General features: G+C 43.4%; 1 protein-coding gene across 2 annotated transcripts in view; it reads left to right on the forward strand.

Moving 5' to 3' along the window:
* The first annotated feature begins 870 nt into the window (after positions 1 to 870).
* Positions 871 to 19,863, forward strand: part of BIN3 (bridging integrator 3) — a 114,932-nt gene continuing 95,939 nt past the window's right edge. Inside the window, exon 1 of one of the 2 annotated variants that reach the window (XM_054998206.1) lies at positions 871 to 926. In XM_054998206.1, coding sequence (XP_054854181.1) covers positions 919 to 926 — 8 coding nt within the window. In that variant the 5' untranslated portion in view covers positions 871 to 918. The remainder of the gene's footprint in view (positions 927 to 19,863) is intronic. The other variant, XM_054998207.1, reaches the window with a different exon arrangement.

Here is a 19,863-nt window from a genome sequence, read left to right on the forward strand (position 1 = left end):
ATATAAAAATCCAAGGGAAAGAAGTAAAAGGTTGGTGAGGGGGAGCAAGAAGGAGCAGGAGGAATTGCTGGAATTGTCACCCTTACTGGCAAAGTCTCTCAGGAGGCAAACGTTTCATCTCAAAACAATGAGTCTCTCTACACAAGTGGCAAGACATTTTACACAGGGACGCTCAAGTGACTTACTTTCTGTGCGGTCTTATATTCAAGTGCCCTCTGTCTCCCTAGCGGTGCATGTGTATCCACCCAAAAGGGGAGAACAAGTGTAAGATCTTTTTATCTCTCCCCACCCCCTGCTTTTAAAATTACATTGAACTTATTTATTTATTTTGGTACTTAACTTGCAGCCTGATGAAGAGTTCCGAGGAAACTTGAAAGCCTAAACGCTGTTTTGGGATGCTTTTTGGTAATTAAAAAAAGGGCATTACTCGAAAGTAGTACTACTAGTATCACTCCAAAGGTATTACTCTGAATCTTGTTGGTCTCTAAGGTGCCGCTGGACTCCAGTCCTGCTGTTCTCCTGAAACTCTAAAGCTGTTTTCTGCCATTGTTCTAGGGACCAACACAGGCTGCCTATAATCTTAGCCCCAGTAAGAAGGACTCCCTGGATCTGAGTCCAGAGGCGCCTCAACAAGACTTTCAGGGTAGGCGCTCTCGAGGGCTACAGCGCCTTTCCTCAACCCAGAGAACCCCTGCTTGACCCCCGCAAGGAGCGCGTCGCCTGGTCTCCGAGCCCCAGTTATAGGACTTTGTGATGGGGCGGAAAGGGTTAACCCAGGCGGCTTCCGAGGCTGGCTCCGCCTCCGGCCTCGCGCGCGACGTGGGGGAGCCCCGCAGCGCGCCTCTGACCTCACTTCCGGAGAGTGGGCGGAGCACCGAGCAGGGATTTCCGGGCTTAGAGAGCTGGACTTGGGGGGCCATGAGTTGGTGAGTGGCGTGTGGGGGGCGAGCCTGGGGTGGGGTGGTGACCACGCGCTTGTTTTTTTCGCTTTTGGTTCCGGTCCTCATCCTCTTCCCCGTATCCGTTGAGCAGCCCTCCGGAAGAAATACTTGTCACTGGCAACTCCGCCTAGCCTTCCTGGGAGTTATGGGGCGCGGGGGGAGGGGCGCGGCGGATAATATCGTCTCTCCCTTCCGCATTATGAGGGTTGCAAACCTCCAGGTGGTGGCTGGAGATCTCCCGGAATTACAGCTGATCTCCAGGCCATAGCTATCACTTCCCTTGAAAGCAGTGGTGACTCTGGAGGGTGGACTCTGTGGCATTAAACCCTTCTGTGGCATTATACCCTGCTGACGTCCTTGCTGAAACGCCACCCTCTCCAGGCTCCAAACCCCCTCCCCCCAAATCTCTGTCACATTTGTTGTGGCACACACACCTACCCAAAAGTTACCAGCCTCAGTAGAGCAGGTGAACGCCTGTTATTAGGGATGCAGAAAGCTGTGGCTTGTGTGCAATGCTGGATGGACTTTTGGTCAGAGATCCATTAAGGCAGCCTTTCCTTAATTAGCTTTGATAACACAGGTTGTAGTAATGCAAATAACTGCACCTCACAGATTATATCTAGCTGTAATAGATTCCTAACTGTGTGCCTGCGTTTTTGATCCCACTCTTCCTCCAGGGAATTAGTTCTCTTTATTTTGGCAGTAGAAATGTAGCTTAATACCTGGCTTTACTATTAAAGTAAATAATAAACAAAGGAAATAAATAATAAATAAGTAACAATAAACAAAGTAGGACAAGTACCTTCATGCTATTGGCTACAATGGTTAAAGGGAACCTTCACATCCTGAGAGAGTAAATCACTGAATAGCAGTGCTGGGAGGAAACATAAAAGAAAAGCCTTGGCCTCTCTGCCCTGTTTGTTGATACTCCAGGGTAACAGTGTGAACTGGGCTATTTTACACGAATGAATGAAATGGAGTGCTGGAATAGGTGGATCACTGGCCCAATTCAGTAGGGCGCCTCTCATGTTCTTGTCCTCACAACAACCCTGTGAGGTAGGTTAGGGTGAGAGAGTGCCTGATCTGGGGTCATCGGGTGAGTGGGCAGCTGAACCCAAATAACAGAAGGGGGAGGGGCTGTTGCCTCCCCTCTCTGTGGGTTTCACAAAGGCTACTTTGTAAGCAGCATCCTGGACTAAATGGACATTTTTTGATTTAATAAGGTAGTTTTTCTGTTCTTCATTAACTCTGATTATTTTAGGAGTCAAACTTCACTGAATATAAGATGCTTATTTGAAATTCTGGCTGCAATGGCATAACTAAATGTGGCTAAATGCCTGGATTTACTATAGAGAAGAAAATAAAAACAAAGTAAAGACAATATTTACTTATCAACTATCTTGGTTTCTGGATATACAAGCATATTAGTTTGACAAAAATTTCTTTAATCTAGTGACAGTCTTCACTTGTGACCCTCATTTATGTGAACGTTTTTTCTGCTGTGAAAAATATTTAATTGTATTGCTTAGGAAAGGATCAGTTTCCACTAACCTCCTCCTGACATCTAGTTTTAAATTCATGATAGCATTATAGAACCTTTGTGTTCACAGGCAGTGCTTCTCTGAACACTGTGCCAGGGATAAACAACTGTGGAGAGTTTTAGCCTTTATTACTCAAAGTGTGAGGTTTTAGCTGGCTGTTGTTGAAAACAGGGTGCTGGATTAGAAGGACTTGTGTTTGTTAAACATATAGAGACTCCTAGGGAATATGCACCTCTTTATCCCACCCTTGTACAATAGATAAGCTTATCAATGTTGGAGGACATCATATTGAGGATGAGAGATGGGCCCCTTCCTTGCATGATGGACCAGTATCCTTTGGTACAAAGGATACCCATCTGGCATTTGGGGAAGTTGGCTTTTGGTGGTGGGTGTTTCGATTATTAGAAATATGGAGAGCGGGGTCTGTGGCATGTGTTTTGACCGTACGGTGACCTGTCTGCCTAGTAGGAAGATTGTGTTCATCATGCACTGTCTAATAGGTGGTTAGATAGTGCTGGAGAGGAGTCAGAGGTCGTGGTTCATGAAGACACCAATGACATTGAGAAATGTAATTGTGTGGTCCTGAAGGAAAAATTGAGATTACTAGGCAGAAAGTTAAAGGCCAGGACCTCAAAGGTACAATTCTCAGAATTGCTACCATTTCCATGCACGGGACCAGCTAAACAGCCACAGATTACGGAAGGGTTTAGATTTGTTAAGCCCTGGGGGATTTTCTAGGAAGAGCTAAACCTGAACAAAAGAAACAGGCTTCACTTGAACCAAGAGGGACCCACACTGTTGGCACTTAATATCAAAAAGGTGACAGAGCAGCTTTTAAACTAAGCACAAGGGCAAAGCTGACAGGAGCTGGGGAACCGCCAGTTTGGAGTAACTCAGTCCAAAGGGTCAGTAGCATAACTGCTCAGGATAATATTGGTAGGAGCACAATAGAACCTGGAGTGAGAATAGGCTGATAAAGGAGAGCCATGTGTGGAGCCCAAAAGTCCAAGAGACGCAAGGGTTATTGGAGAGGGAAATGTGTTAGAGGTGTCTCTGTGCCAATGGTAGAAACCTCTGAGTCGGGATGGGGGAGCTGGAGTGCTTGGTGCTAAATGGCAATTTAAATATAGTAGTGTGTGTCTCAAAAACATGATAGAATGAGGAAAATCAATGGGATACAGTCATCTCTGGGAATTATCTTTATAGGTAGGAGGGATGAGTTGGGAGAAGCGGGTTGTATATCAAAGGGGGCGTAGGATCAGTTAAGTTAGACAACATTAGGGGGATGAGCAGAAGTAAAATGGGAGGAAATACTGGGCCCAAGGTTTGGATGACCAAGGAATAAAAGGAATGTTGAAAAAAGATGGGAAGAAGCTCAATGAATTTTTAAAATCTGTATTCACTGTGGGATGTGTGAGGCATGTACTCAAGCCACAGCTGCTATTTTCAAAAAGGGAGTCTGAAGAACAGAGCAAAATTGAAGAGATGAGAGAGGAAATTCTAGACTTACTGGAAAAATTAAAAACCAGTAAGTCTCTAGGTCCTAATGGCATACACCTGAGAGTTCTTAGGGAACTCAAACGTGAAATTGTTGTTCTACTAACGTGTGTATAAAATTAGCTACTGTACTAGAAGACTGGGGAGTAGCAAATGTTACACACCAGTTTTTAAGGGATCCAGAAGGGAACCAGGAAATTACAGACCAGTTAGCCTAACATCTGTCCCAGGCAAATTAGTAGAAACTGTAATCAAAGATGGAACAATTAGGCACACAGGGGAACAACGCCTGTTGAGGAAAAATCACCATGGCTTCTGCAAAGGGAGTCCTGCCTCGCCACCCTTTTGGAGTTCTTTGAGAAAGTGAACAAGCATGTAGATGACGGTAACCTGATAAACGTGATATACTTGGACTCAGGGCTTTTTTTCTGGGAAAAGAGGTGGTGGAATTCAGTGGGTTGCCCTCGGAGAAAATGGTCACTTGGCTGGTGGCCCCGCCCCCTGATCTCCAGACAGAGGGGAGTTTAGATTGCCCTCTGCGCCATGGCGCGGAGGGCAATATAAACTCCCTTCTTTCTGGAGATCTGGGGGTGGGGCCACCAGCCATGTGACCATTTTCAAGAGGTTCTGGAACTCCATTCCCCCATGTTCCCCCTGAAAAAATGCCCTGCTTGGACTTTCAAAAGGCTTTTGACAAGGTACCTCACCAAAGATTCCTGAGCAATCTCCCCAGTCATTGGATAGGAGGGCAGATCCTTTTATGGATTCGAAATGGGTTAAATGGCAGGAAGCAGAAAAAAAGAAATAAATGGACAGTTCTCACAGGGGAGGGAAGTGAGCAGCAGGGTACCACAAGGACTGGAATTGGGGCTTGTGTAATTTAATTTGTTCGTAAATGATCTGGGGTTGGGGGTGAGCATTGTAGTGACCCAAGTTTGTAAATGACACAAAATTATTCAGAATGGTAAAAACCAAGGCTGACTGTAAAGAGCTCCAGGAGGCTTTCCACAAATTGGATGAGTGGGCAAGTGTAAGAAGCTGCCCACTGGAACAAAAAAAGGCCAACTTCAAGTATATACTAATGGGGTCTGAACTGACTGAGACTGAAAGGGAGAGAGACCTTGGGATCATAGTGGATATAGCTCAATCCAAGTGTCAACTCAGTGTGCCACAACAGTGAAAAAGGCAAACTATCCTGGGGATTATTTGAAAAGAGATTGAAGGAAAACTGCCAATATTATAATACCCCCTGTATAGATCTACGGTGTGGCCTCATTTGAAGTACTGTGTGCAGTTCTCGAAAAGGACATTGTAGACCTGGAAAAAGTACAGAATAGGGAAACCAAGTTTATTAAATGGTTGAAGCACCTTTCCTATGAGGAAAGGCTGAAGGGTCTGGGACTTTTCAGCTTAGAAAAGAGACAAATAGGAGGACATGATAGCAGTTTATAAAATTATGCATGGGGTAGAGATAGTGGGGCAGAGGGGATTTTTCTTTCCCCAAATTCTAGAACTTGAGGTCATCCAGTGAAGTTGAGGATGAGTGCTGCCAGAAGATTAGTGAAGGGCACAGGTATAGACAGCTTTAAAAGGGAATTAGATTCATAGAGGATACGGCTATCCATAATTACTAGCTATGGTGATTAAATGGAACCTCCACATTCAGAGGCAGTAAACCTAGCACCAGGAGGCAACATCAGTGGAAGGTCTCAGCCTCTGTGGCCCAGATGTTGGCCCTCCAGAGTAACTGGTTGGCTACTGACTGAAATAGGATGCTGAACTAGATAGAACACTGGTCTGATCTAGCAAGGCTCTTCTTACTATATCCCCATAAAGTTATAAGGAGCTCCCCCCCCCTGCACATTTCAGAGTAATATCTAACATCTGTGGCAGTGAAAACAATAGAGAACATTATGGCACATTGAATTAATAGGGGAAAATGTATTGTGGGCACAAGCTATCGTAACCTAGAACCTACTTCAGTTGCATAAAACAGATGGAGGATGCAGACATGCATGTATGACTAGTTTGGTGATAGTTCTGAGGGAGATTAAAAATGAATATTAGAGCAATTCATGGAATGGGCTTTTTATTCTTACTGCCCTAAACACCCTCCAGAAAATAAGAATACTTTCTATAGGTATTTATGGAACTAGATCTGTGCCTTTCCTTAACCAATCCAAGTAAACAAGAGGCAGAAGTATATCCCTTTCCATCTGTACAGAATACTTTTCACTCTGCCTTCTTTCTCTTGCCTCATCACAAGGCACAGCAGCTCAGGAAGTAAAATGAGATTTCCAAGATGCCCCAAAGGGAAGCCAGCTGGCCATGGAAAGAGGGGGAGCAAAAACCACGACCCCCTCCACTGTGGCCAGCTTTCTTTTTTCCTGGATGTCTTCTACCGTTGTGGTTTTTCTCTCCTCTGCAGCAAGCTTGTTTGCCTCCTGCCAACTGCCTAGGCGTTGAGATGAGAGAGCAGAGGCTGCAAAGAAGGGAGTGGTGTGGTTCTTGGAGAGGAAGCTTGCAACTTACCAATTCTCCAGTTCCTCTGGTGGTGGCTGTTTCAACATGGAAACCACCTGCTAACCAAAAACCTCACTGAGCAGTGGGCTTGTCCACTTTCCTGAAAATTTATGGGGCAGTGCCACATTGGGGATCGGTGCTCAAAAGAGTCACAGGTGGCATGTCAGTGATCCATATGTTGCTCTTGAGTTGCTGAATATTATTGTAATATACATAGTAAAGGATAATTGGTTATTCCCCAAGCAGTTTACCCCCATCAAGATCCATCCAGCTTTTGTTGTTGAAAAAAATAGAAGGTGTCCTCTTTTGCCATTCGACAAGGCTGTGCGGAGGATCTTGGGCTCTGCAGGTACAAAAGCCATGTGGGATGGATGGGAGCCGCAGCATGGAGGGGGATTGAGCGGAAAAGCTGGCTGGATCCAACCCAATGTTAATAATGCAAAATGGATGCTTACAAATCAGTTGCACCAGGAAGAATATATTGCATATTGAATGAATCAAAAGTGAAATAGATACTATAGATATATAACTGTTAAGATTACCATGGGAAAAATAGTTAGGTTCAAAATAATGCAAATCTGGAGAGGGAATGGTTGCAGACTCCATAATAGTTTGGCAATTTTGCCTCCATTGCATTATTAGTTCATCATGATTGAGAAGAATATCATTTTAGTATAGCCAACAGATATTTAAAATTTTCAAGGGGAACTGTGTACTGATAAAACTGTTGATGATGGTATGGGCTCCACTTCCAAAGGCAAGCAAGCTGTTCAAATCCCATTGAAGCCCAACAAAAGCTGAAACCATCCTGTTGTTTATTGGGGGTGGGTTTTGACTGAATAAAAAAATTTAATCCCGTGAAAAATTAAAAGCTTCTCACAGGAAGACCTATAACTCTTATATGTCACATACATCTGGCACCACAGCCTCTGTTTGTGATGGGGATGAATGTGTCTTGTTTGCCCTGCTTGCACTCTTCCTCTTTTCTCCCCTTGTGCAGAGTGCAATTGGGAGTTTCCAGGTTTGGGAAGCAAGCACACAAACTATGTTTGCCTTGAGTGAATTTTGAATGCTTAAGGTCAAACTAGATAGGTGCTTGCAGATGTTTGTGCAGAACTGGGTCTGCTGCTCCGTGCCAGAGTGTATGTGTATGTGAGTGCACACACCCTGGATTGCACAGCAAGGATGAGAGAGGGGAAGTGGATTCCTCCCCACCTGCTCTTTTTAGAATTGATTTTCCTTCCAGCGCTTGGCTCTGTGTGAAAAAGAACAAAACGTGGTTTGGGGATGGCTCAAGTAAAGGGATTGCTCAGTTTCTGCTCCCCTGTCCTGCACCTTAAATTGCTGCTTGTCCCCTTCTTTTGGCAGTCTGCAGGACCCAGGATCCTTCTGTCACGACACATATGTGCACTCTTAGTCTTATAGTTATCCTCCATACAAAGGATAGCATTAAAAAAGAAGCCTGCATATTTAAGAAATTGGCATTATAGTGTTAATTTTCCAGGCCAAAATGGCTTTTAGGAGTTTAGCTTCCTTTTTAAATTTTTTTTTTTTACATAGGCAATATGGCATTTGGATGCTGTTGCTTTCACAAATCTGTTCCTTTTGAATTAGAAAGTTCTCAAAAGCCTCTAGAGCTGGTTGATTCAGTCATAGGCAGTTGCCCAACGTTCCTGTGGCACTTAGTAATTTGCATTGGAGTAATTTGTATTTTTACCCTGGAATGCAAGGGTTAAACTAAATGACCCAGGGATTTATTGTTTTTGGATGCTGGCCAGCCTTATCAGACTGAATATTGTATATTGTTTTCAAAAGATGATAATCTGTCCAAATCTACAAAGCATTGAGACGCACTGACAATGTTGGAAAATGTAAAAAATGTATGTAGAATATTTTATAGAACTAGATTTGTTGAATTAGGAGGCTGTGCTTGTTCCTGTGGAAAAGTCAGTCACAGATGGCTGCATTCTGATGTGTAACCAAACCTTGGGATTTCTACCAAATCTTGGCAGGAATGCAATTTGCAGCAGTGCTAGGCTGTTCTGTGCCGCACCATGCTTGGTTTGAAAGATAGACTGTCTCATGTTACTTCCACTTCCTGTCTGTTGCATTAGCATTCAATGTCTCTCTGGAATCACTTTTGTTCTCTGCCTGTGTCTAGCCAGAAGTGGTTGTAATCTGAATTTTCTGATGACTGCATTTAATATCCTTTATATGTATGGGAAATTGGCACTGAAAAATAGTGACTTGCCCAAGGCTACACAGCGAGACCAAGGATAAGCAAGGATTTGAATTCAGGTTTTCTTGCTATGAGTAAAATGCTCCCTCTTGCTTTGAAGTGTACTTCCTGCAGCAGTTAAATACTATCCAGTCAACTCTTTAAAAACCTGTCAAAACAGAATTATTGTGCATGTGCAGGACAGGAAAAAAAATCTGAGAGTTTATATCAGAAATACTTTCCTGCCCTACATGTTTGATTGGGGTGCCTGGACACTTGCAGTTTTTTGTAGCATTGCATTGGGATTAAATCTCCCTTTACAGAGAAAACTTTCTGTCTGTGTCAAAGCTGGTTAGTATGCTCAATGGATAGGCATGCCTGTGCCAAATTACATGCTATGTTGGGGAATTGTGATTGGGTGTCTCAAACCTTAAAAAGTGTCTTGGCAATAGAGAAGAGCTAGACTGGAGCCATGACATAAGGAGGGTTTTAACCCCCCTACTCTTTTCTTGATAGAAACCACCCCTCAAGCTTCTCCCATAGGATGGAAAATCCAGGGACAATATGGAGGGCTGTTTATTGGCGAATGGTTTAGGTGGGGGGAAAGTTAATTCCCCTGCTGCAGTCCTAGATCCCCTCTATCCCACAGCTGCTTTTAGTTTGAACTACATATCAGGAGATCCTCTTGTGGACTCTACTATTGTGGACTCTATTGTGTTCTACTCTTGTCCTCTGATTTCTTTGTCCTTGTAATCTCTGCTTCATCATTTTTGATCTGTCTCCTTAACCGGCATGTTTCTCTTGATGGTGGTGGCAGATCTGGTGTGATGCCGTGGTTAATAGTTGGACCACCAAGGAAGACCAGCGTTGCTATGCAGAGAAAGGCACTGGCAAACCACCTCTGCTCATCGTTTGCCTTGCAAATCCTACGGAGTCACCATAAATTGGCTGCAACTTGACAGTACATTGTTGTTGTTGTTATTTGATGTTATCACAGCCCACCAGATGGAATTTTTTAGTCCTTTACCAATGTGGATTTTATCCAAGAATCTAGGAATAAGTGAGGTGTCACCTTACTATGTGGCATATTCCAAGTAGTGCAGCTGTTTGTAACTGGCCAATTGTTGTCCTATCTAGGCTGATATCGCCTAGGTGTTGCTCTTATTGTCATTGTTGTTATTATTATTATTAAGTGAATGACCCTTTTAGTTGATGTTGATCTAGCTGTTGTAACTCCACCAAGGGCGAGCTCTTGAGTTTCAGAGCAATTTGGGAGATGTTAGACTCTTGAAGTTCTTGAGAAACATTTTTAAAGATTAGCCTCTTTCATCTTTGTATGGAGCCTTGCACTTTGGAATGATACCCAGTTGGTGCAGGTAATGGTTCTGGAACATTTTAATGAAAAGAAACAAGCTTACACATGTGATTATAAGGCTCATTATTTATCTTCTCTCAGCAGTTTTCATTCAATAGCACTTGGTTTATGTCAAATGCTTGAGCCCTCCCCCTCCGTTACTAGCCCTGTAGATTCATCTTATGAAATGTAAGAACCCAGCTGTGTTCTCACTGCTGCTTTCTGTCATCCAGTAATGAAGATTTTCAGCTAAAAAAAGAAAAGTTGCCTTGTTGGACTAGCAGCGGCAGGGTCTTACTTTCTCTGTTGAACTAGTATTAGCTCTTCCAGGCTAATAGAAGCTTCACTGTATCCCTAAAGTCAGCATCTGTGAGCCAAGCTACAAGTGACGCCTGACACAGGTTGGACACTTGTCAGCTTCCCTCAAGTTTCGATGGGAAATGTAGGCATCCTGGTCCTACAGCTTGGCTCTCCATTTAATTGAAGTTTACAGAAACCCTCCCACACACACCCAGCGGAGGGGAAGGGGCGCGCCCGGTGAGAGCCCAACGCCTGTACTCCCCTCCCGACCGCATGCTCTCCTTCCCATAGACTGCCGCTCTGTAAACTTCAATTAAATGGAGAGCCAAGCTGCAAGGCGTCACTTGTAGCTTGGCTCTGTGTCACCCAGGCACAGTGCACAAGAAGCTTGTCAGTTGTACAATCAGTTTGTCCTGATTATAAACTGTACTTTTCCAAGGCTGGCAGTCAGTGAGTAATTTTGTATGTTCTGTGGTATAAGATCGTATGCAGTGTACACTCACTTGTGCCGCAAGCAATATTGTTATTGTTCTAACAAGCTTGCAGTTTTTAAACATCTCTTGCCACTTGCAAGCCCTAATCCTTGGCCTGAATTAAACATGGTGCTGGTGGAACAAAAGAATTTACTCCTTCAAATTTTCATGTGCCCAGCAGTTTGAGTAAACTGTAGGGCTGCGCACGTAAAGAGGTTGCTCGTGCAGTATTAGCATGCTAGTGCAACAGCACTGGGGCTGTGGTGGCTCTCTGGCATATGTTTAACCCTTGTTTAACGTATTTTTAGACCACCATTCTACTCAGAGGTCCTCAAAGTGGTTCACAACATGAAGCAACGTAATTTTATCTAAAAAGCACAGAAGAGTGAACCTCAATAAGCATGTTCCCAAGATCAACCTTTTGGAAAAGAGTTCTTCAGTATAATCCAGAAGCCATTCAGGAATTATGTCGGCCTCCGCTCCAGTGGGAGGGAATTGCATGGTCTAGTGGCAGAGGCTGAAAAAAGCCATAGACCCCCATGGGTCCCAGCTAACCTAAGCACAGCTAAGTCTAGCTCCTGCAGAAAGATGCCATGTCTGGATCTCATACCCATGGCAGGCTGGTATGGGTGGAGATAGTCCTTCAAATAAGACTGTTATCCTTCATGTAGTGTTGCTCATGTACAGGCTGACGGTCCAGTTTAAATGAGATTTTGGACATGGCTAAAGTCACACAGTTCTCTTCTTCCTTCCCACCCGCATTAGTGTTTCAATCAGGATGAAATTTGCGGTGCTGACGGTAAGAAGTGCTGGCTGCTGTGCAGATCGATGAAGAGACTTTGTCCTAAAGCAGCATGTCTTTCTCCTTCCATTCTCTCTCTCCCGCAAGGTACTTGCCTTAATCTTGGGTCACTTTTGGGATTGGCAGTTCTGAGCGCAAAGCACCTCAACTGGCTTTTTAAGTACATGGGACTTTTAAAAAAAAATATTGCCAGGTGGCATGCAGTCTCGTCAGATCTTGGAAGCTAAGCAGAGTCGGCCCTGGTAAGTACTTGGATGGGAGACCACCAAGGAAGTTGAGGGTTGGTACACAGAGGCAGGCAACAGCAAGCCACGTCTGAATGACTCTTGCCTTGAACAGGGTTGCCGTACACCGGCCGCAACTAGTCAGCATTTTCTACCACCGTGCAGGAGGAGCTACTTTTAGGAAAATGGCAGCCAGAGCTCTGCTGTGTAGACACTCCCTCTGCCCTTGTTTTCCTTATTGGGTCATGGACTGTGATGGATATTTCAGTCTTTGTGAGTTTTAATAACTTTCATTACAATCTTGACTCAAGAACTTAGAATTCATTTGGTCTTTTAAAATACTTTGCTTTCAATTGTGCAAAAAGGTGGCTTTATTTTACAGGGCTGTTAGAGGTACCCTTAGCTGCTAAGTCTCTGCTGCCCAGCATCCTATACTGCTGTGTTTCGTTTGTCTTTATTGCATGTGTGACATTTTAATTGTTTGTTTCAATGGTATGATGGATTTTATAATGCTTTGTTAGTCACCTTGAGCCTTCAGTCATATGAAGCTGCTTAATACTGAGTCATACTGTTGATGTTTCAAGGTCAATCTTGTCTGCTCTGACTGGCAGCAGCTCTCCAAGGTCTTGGGAAGAAGTCTTTCACATCACCTCCTACATGATTCCTTTTAACTGGAGATGCCAGGGATTGAACCTGGGGCCTTCTGCATGCAAAACAAATCTTTTAACACTGAGTCATGGCCCCTCCCCACCATAGGGATTTTTAAATAACTTTGTCATGTTGATTCCAGTGATTTCCAATCCCTCTTCAGAGGTTTAACTCTCCTTTCTCCCCAGTGATCCAGGAGAAATCCACTAGTATATGATACTGCTTTTTGTTACTGTATTTTCCTTGCTTCTTGTATCTCCAGAGAGGTATATATGCTTCAGAAAGGCAAGGCAGCTGCAGGTCTGCATCTGGAGAGTCAAGTGTGCACCTTAGGGAACCTTTAATGTAGACTGTGAGTTTATTGTAGTAATTTAATTCCATGGACCAGTGCATTTGTGTGTCAATGCAATATGAAACTAACTAAGTTTCAACAGTGATCGTAGCACACTGTCATGGATATGGCCAGGAATATAGGGGAACAGTTGCTGGACTTGGTCAAAAACATCATAGAGGATGTTCACCAGAGATGGAGTTGGTGTAGCCTCTCAGCTAAACATGTCAAAAGGGAGTTTAGAGACCCAGAACAGAATATCCTTGGAGAGGGGCAAGAAACAAAGACGTAACATAATTATATGGCCTTTTGTAGGTTAGAAGCCATCTGACACATATCATCAGATGTGTTTTGAGGCCCAGGTACAGAAGCATCAAAGAATGGCAAGAATTTCCAACTTCACAGAAGTGAAGATATGGGTGAAAGATGGAGAGGTATTGGTTTGAAGGGTAAAAGATAATCATATGTATGTGAAACTCGTTATTATTTTTAAAAAGACTTTAAGATAACAAGTAGCAAGAATTAACTGTTCTTAATTATTTTAAGAAGATATTTCAGGTATTGATGACTTTGTATGTTTAAAGTTAAAAAAATAATTAATTAGCCAAGAATGTGTGCCCTTATTAAGAGGGACAGCTAGTTTTTGTTAAAAGATGATTTTAAAAACCTAAAAATATGGGAAGCTGAATTGGTTGGGAGCTTCATTTTAGAAATGGGCTCTTTGCTTGTGACCTGCTTATCTTTGGGGTAAGATACCTTTATTGGATTTGTGTAATTGCTCTCCTTTAATTATCTATGTAAAAAGAATGGATGGTATAATTTTTGTTGATTTAGTTAATGTTAAAATATAGATATCTTTTAATAAAAGATTAAAATTGAACCAGAGATTCTCTAATAGTATCACTTGTGTACTAGACCCATGAGCTTTAAACATTGTTGAGGTATACCTCTTACCAGGAATTAAATTATCTGATATAGGAAAGGTAGCTAGATGCATAGAGCTTCTTCTTCTTTTTTGAAGATTTTAATTGGTTTTCTCATATAGGGGTAAGGGAAACGGGGGGATGGGAAGGGAATATCCAATATATATCATATAGTCTGCTTGAGTTAGAATTCTACTTATCTATATCTTTTCATCATACCATTTCAACAAACATTTAACTGTGATGATTAGTAATACATTACAATAGTGTCTTCATATAGTTACTACATTCAAGTCGCTATATTTGTTTTTTATCCAATCGTAAAATGGTGTCCATGGGGCCGCAAAATCTTCTTCTAATTGTCCTTTCATTAGTAAAGTTAGTTTGTCTATTTCTGCATTTTCCATTATCTTCGCTATCAATTCTTCTTCTCGGGGTATTATTGATCTTTTCCAGAAGGATGCTAATAAAATTCTTGCTGCTGTTACTCCATGAATTATAAAATATTTCTGATCTTTTCCCAATTCTTCTGGTACACAATTTAACAAAAATATCTCAGGTTTAAAAGGAATTGTACGCTGTAAAATTTGTTGTAACAGATTACAGCTGCATAGAGCTTCTTAAGGGCATGCCTATATCTGAATCCGGCCTGACCAGAGTCATCCTGAACAACACATTTTGCTTCTGTTATAGTAAATGGGGATGTACTTCCATGTCAGTATGTTTGGATTGAGGAGGTATTTGGTTACTGTTCAGTTGCAAACAAAAATTTGAATTAAAATATTATAAAATAGAACTGAGAAAATTAGCTAGAATAAATAGATGATTAACTCTCTAAAGGGTTCTTCCTTATTTTAAGGTTCCTCCCTCCCTTTGTTTGAGTCAGACCTTGCTAAAAGCCCAGTGCTAGAATTGAGAAAATTGATATTATAGAACAAAATTGCATTCAAAGATCCACAGCATGACACATTTCTCAGCTTTAAGTAAAAAAAAAACCCTCTAATAATAATAATGATGCAGATGGGAGGGGGAGCATCAAAATTACACATTCCATTACAAATGCAAAGTTTGAGTGGAAAGATTTTATTCCCTATTTTGATGTATGCAACAGAAAGAGTTCATTTTCTTACGGTAATTGGGGATTGGAATTGGGAAAGGTAATTGCCAGGAATCTTTTTCTGTATTTAGTGATTCAGTTGTAAGAAGCATCTTATGTTCTTTGTTTAGCAAGTACAATGTAGCACAGGGTTTTTGTAGATAGGGCTGATAAGTCACAATATGGAGATTCATCCTGTACCTTTAAGTGTGTTGCTGTCACAATTTTATCCCACCCTTCCTCCAAGGAGTTCAGAGCAGCATGCATGGTTCTTCCTTTCTCCTTTATAAGGCTGACCCAAGGTCTTCCAATGAACTTCATAGCAGAATGGGGATCTGGACCCTGATCTCCCCAGTCTGACTCTCTACCCATGACACCGCATAGGTTTCCTAACCATTTCCTCCTCCTTGCAGTCCTCCTATGACTGAGTTATCAAACAGTACCCCAGATGTGCCTCACAATAGATGGGGGAAAGATGCACATGAAAGGACCAGATGAAAAACAGGTGAATAAAGAAGTCATTGCTGCCTTGTTTCCCGAGTGGAAGTGAATATAAAAGATTGCCACTGGGCAACCCAGCAGTGTTGTGCTCACATGGACACACCTCCACAATCTCACAGCTCAGTGTAGAGAAAATCCTTGGCTGTGCTCTATGGTTTCTGCAGTTCATGCGTGCAAAATGAATGCACCGAAGACCTATCCCGAATGGCAAACCATAGAAATGCAACCCCGAGATTTGGGACACACATTCAAGCTGCATTTGGTGCTTTTTGGTACATTCAGAAGCAGTAATGAAGCCAGAGCTGGGACAGCTGAATTCACATACGTCTCTCACAGCATCTAGCACAGTGTCTGCTGTAAGAACAGCCCTCCCCCCCCCCCACCAACAGTTCAGCTTTGCATCTCTTTTGAACAGTAGCACAGCTCAGGAATAACTGAGGTAATATGTGACTTGTAGGATCTTTTGCCAGTTATAACCCACAAGCTACAAGTGACCTAATTTGAATCTCTGACGTGTTCCAGGGTGTATAGGTGAGGCAAAAAGAGAAAGCAAAACCTGTTTGTAAATCCGGTAGACCAAAATTGAGACACCATAACCTTGAAATTCCATACAGGTGTTCTCACCTGTTCTGTTTCAGCGCATAGTTACACAAGGAGATGCTGCTTGCTCTGATGGAATCTTGTGATGGTGCTTTGCTGTCTTCATCTGAGTGGTCTGTAAGAGCCAGAGTGTGCTCATTCTCACATCTACACGCACCTCATTTCCCCCTTCCCCATTCTGTGTGTGACCATAGACCCTGTTGTGAGCTGTGGAAGAACCCCACAGGCTGCTAGTAGGGTCAAGTGGGACATTTGTCCACTTCTCATGTTGCTTTCACTTCCGTACAGAGTCTCTCTTGGCCCTACGAGCTTATTGTCATGTAATGCTCTCCCTGGCTAGGTCCATGGCCTGTCTGTCATCATATAAGGTTATCCCTGAGATTCCCAGGCCTCAGAATGGGGAGAGGAAGGGGTTTTATCACCCAATTCTTCTCTCTACCCTACCCTCACAGAACAGTGCTTGCTTAATGCTTCCTCCCTGGCCTGTAGTGGGATCTGCCTTTTATGGGCCAGGTTTGGTCCCGCCTCTTCCCAGCATTCCCCAGCTTCCTGTACACCCCCATGGTATGGCCTATCAGAGTGGTCTCCTTCTCTCTGATAGGCCCTTCCTTTGTTCTCTTGCCAGCCTTGGACACCTTCAGGATAAAGCCTCTCCATGAGCTGGCCCTGGCCTGTCTCCTGTGGGCCCCTCCTTTCCTTGAGACTGCTGATACCACCAGCTTTCCTTTTGTCCTGCTGGCTACCTGTTCCTCCTAGCAATGTGGTGCTATGGCTACCAACTTTTCCACACTGCCACCCACCCTAAACCTCTCTTTTCTGGTTTGGGGGTTCACCAGGCAGTAAATGGGAGTCACCACATGTCACCTGTCTAACCTCTATTATCAAGCAGAGAGCCCTGACCCAAATCCTTACAAGGTCTTCTTTCTCTTCTCCCCAATGCTCTACCAGACAGACAGCCCTTTCCCTATTTACTTCCCCTCACTCAGCTACTGCCCAGAGCTACTAGGGAAAGGGAACATAAGAGTTTACTTTCTTTTATATATGCTGCCACCATTTAGATTAACTATATTGACATATTTGTTGTGTCTAGAGTGTTTGAGGTTTGTGTGTATGCTTTAATTCTGCTCAGCCAACACTTCCAAGCCAGCCAGGGTTAAACAAAACAAAAACTTTATTTACAAGATGGAACATAGGAATGAATGTTTTTAAATTCATAAATATAATGTTTCACTGTAACAGAACAGGCTTGTAAAAGCTAGCAATTTCTCTGCCGCCACCTCTCAGCCACTCCAAAAGCCTTCTCTCCCCTCTTCTCACTCTGACCAATAGTCTCCAACTGTCACTGGCCCAGCATTCTGCCTCCTCTCATTGGTTGTTCCTGAGGAGAGGTGGAGCTGAAGCCGGACCTGTCTGTCCATCATGGCTGTTGCCTCTCTTCCCTTTGCTGGGCCAACCTTCTGGATTTCCTGTGGTACCTGGGCCTGCCATGGTGAATATGAGACTGGAATTCCCGTGGCCTCTGCTGGCTGCTCTCCCACTTGGCAAGGCTCCTGGGGTTGGGACACATCAAAAGTCTGTGGTTGGCTGCCATGTCCTATGAAGGTGGGTGTGAGGCTACAAATAAAACCAAAGAGAATTCAGAGCAGAAACCAGGAAGGAGTTGCAAGAGCCAGTTAGTTTGGTCAGCCAGAGCAATGATGCTAATAACTTTAAAGCAGCTGGTTCAAATTTCACATTGGCCATCTTAGTTGGATGAGAGGCTCATGTTCCCCTCTCTATTGGGGTGAATCCATAGTTCAGTAGCTGAGCATATGCTTTGTGCACATACAGTCTTGAGTTCAGTTTCTAATTAAAGAGAAATCCTGGGTAGTTGGTTGGGAAAGACCTAGGAGAGCTAGTACTGGTCAAAGTAAACAACTCTCAGCCAGATGCACGGACAGAATATGCAACTTCACATGTTCAGATGGAGAACTGGAGGTAACCCTGAGTCTCCAGGGCTCCTAGCCCTTCGGCTGCTCTTCAACAACATTCTTAAGCGCTACATTTTTGGAAGGGGTGGGGATGCTGTGGAGCTTCAGGAACTTTATTCCATTGAGAAATAAGAAGCCATTGTCAAGGCAGTTACTTTTCAGAAATCTGTAATTTCTGTCTTCTCTAACATCAGAATTGTACATTAGTTCTTTTGCATATGGTGGCCTCATTTTTTACATGAGAATGCCAGAGGGATCAATCTCTAGAGATCTGTCTGTGTGTAAAAGCACACAATCGCCCTCAGTTCAGTTTGTCAATAGCTGGCAAAGACCACATTGACTCTAATAGTTGCTAATTCATGCTGAGAAGGCCAGAGTGAGTTCGTGCCGCTACTTCTTGAATGAATTGTGTTATTCACTGAGCGCCGGAATGCCGTACGTCTTCGGAGGGGGAAAGGGTCTTGATGACGCGCAGACTCGGCTGTGGGAGGTCAGAGTTATTCATGGAGGCTGCAGCAACTCTTGAGTGAATGAGGCAATTACAACATGTGTGTGGAGGGGTCTATTGTTGAGGGGCTCCTGCCCTGCTCCCAAATGTCACTATAAAATATGCCTAGCATTTATATCACTTTGCTTTCTGGGAGTTCTGCATAAACAGGGAATGGACTCTATTTCAGACATTCAGCGTTGAGTGTTTTCTTTGTGCTGGGGAACCACCGCTGCTTGGTTTAGCTTGAGCATGCTGCCTCTTTCAACAATGATCCCTCAATCCAATGCCTGCCTGCAACTTGGTGCTTAGAGTTTAGTGAGAACATTGGGACAAAGAGAGGAATAAGCCTGGACTTTAGTTCTAAATCTGATCTAGGTTTGCTGCTTCTCTAAGCTATCTCAGTTTCCCCATCTCTGAAGTGGGACTAGAGAATTGCCTCAAGTGGATGCTTGAAGGCTTAATTAATGCCTTCAATAGTGCTTGATCGTAATTAAAAGATGGGTGTAACTGTTGCAAGATGCTAGTCTTTCCTCCTCCCCAATAGCCTTTCATCCAAAAAGCATTACGAATGTGCGTCACTCTTTGCTGTGAAAGGAGGGTCCATGTGCATTCCCATTTTGCAAAAGGGCAAAGTGGAGAATTTGTGACTAACTGGCTGCTGTAGAAGTAGGATCTCTTTGAAATAGAGTGGCCCAGTTCTCCGTTCATAATTTTTCCTTTGTTATGTTCATAGGACGAATTTGAATGGAGGTGGTAGGGAGCTTGTGTGGCATATGATATGTTTTCTGTAGGCCTTGTCTAGCCCAGAGATGTGAATATACTCTTGACTTCTTTTGTCTGAAGATACAGAAATAATGTGAGACGTACACAACACTCCTGTGTTGGAGAAGGCTTGTAATTTGTAGCATTCCTTTTGGTAGCTGTGTACATTGTATCTATTGGTGGAACACAAGCGTGTGATATCGAAGCAGTGATGCAATTCAAGGGCTTTCTGTTAGGGATAAGAGTACATTTTGGGCTTCTCACACTACATTTTCATGTTTTATATCCAGGCATAACATTCTTTAAACATACACCTAAAAAAAATTAACATTGAAGTCAGGGCTTTTTTTCAGCAGGAACGCGGTGTAACTGAGTTCTGGCACCCCTTGAATATGGTCACATGGCTGGTGGCCCCGCCCCCTGATCTCTAGACTGAGGGGGGTTTAGATTGCCCTCGGCGCCATGCGGCGTGGAGGGCAATCTAACCCCCCCTCTGTCTTGAGACCAGGGGGCGGGGCCACCGGCCATGTGACCATTTTCGCCAATGGCGATTTAAACTTTAAAAAACTCCCCCTTGTTCCAGGTGACCCAAAGTGACATCATTGTGTGGTCCTGAGTTCCATCACTGAGTTCCATCACCTCTTTTCCCAGAAAAAAAGCCCTGATTGA

This window comes from Eublepharis macularius, chromosome 14 (assembly GCF_028583425.1).
Source record: "Eublepharis macularius isolate TG4126 chromosome 14, MPM_Emac_v1.0, whole genome shotgun sequence".
In the NCBI taxonomy this organism is placed as follows: domain Eukaryota; kingdom Metazoa; phylum Chordata; class Lepidosauria; order Squamata; family Eublepharidae; genus Eublepharis; species Eublepharis macularius.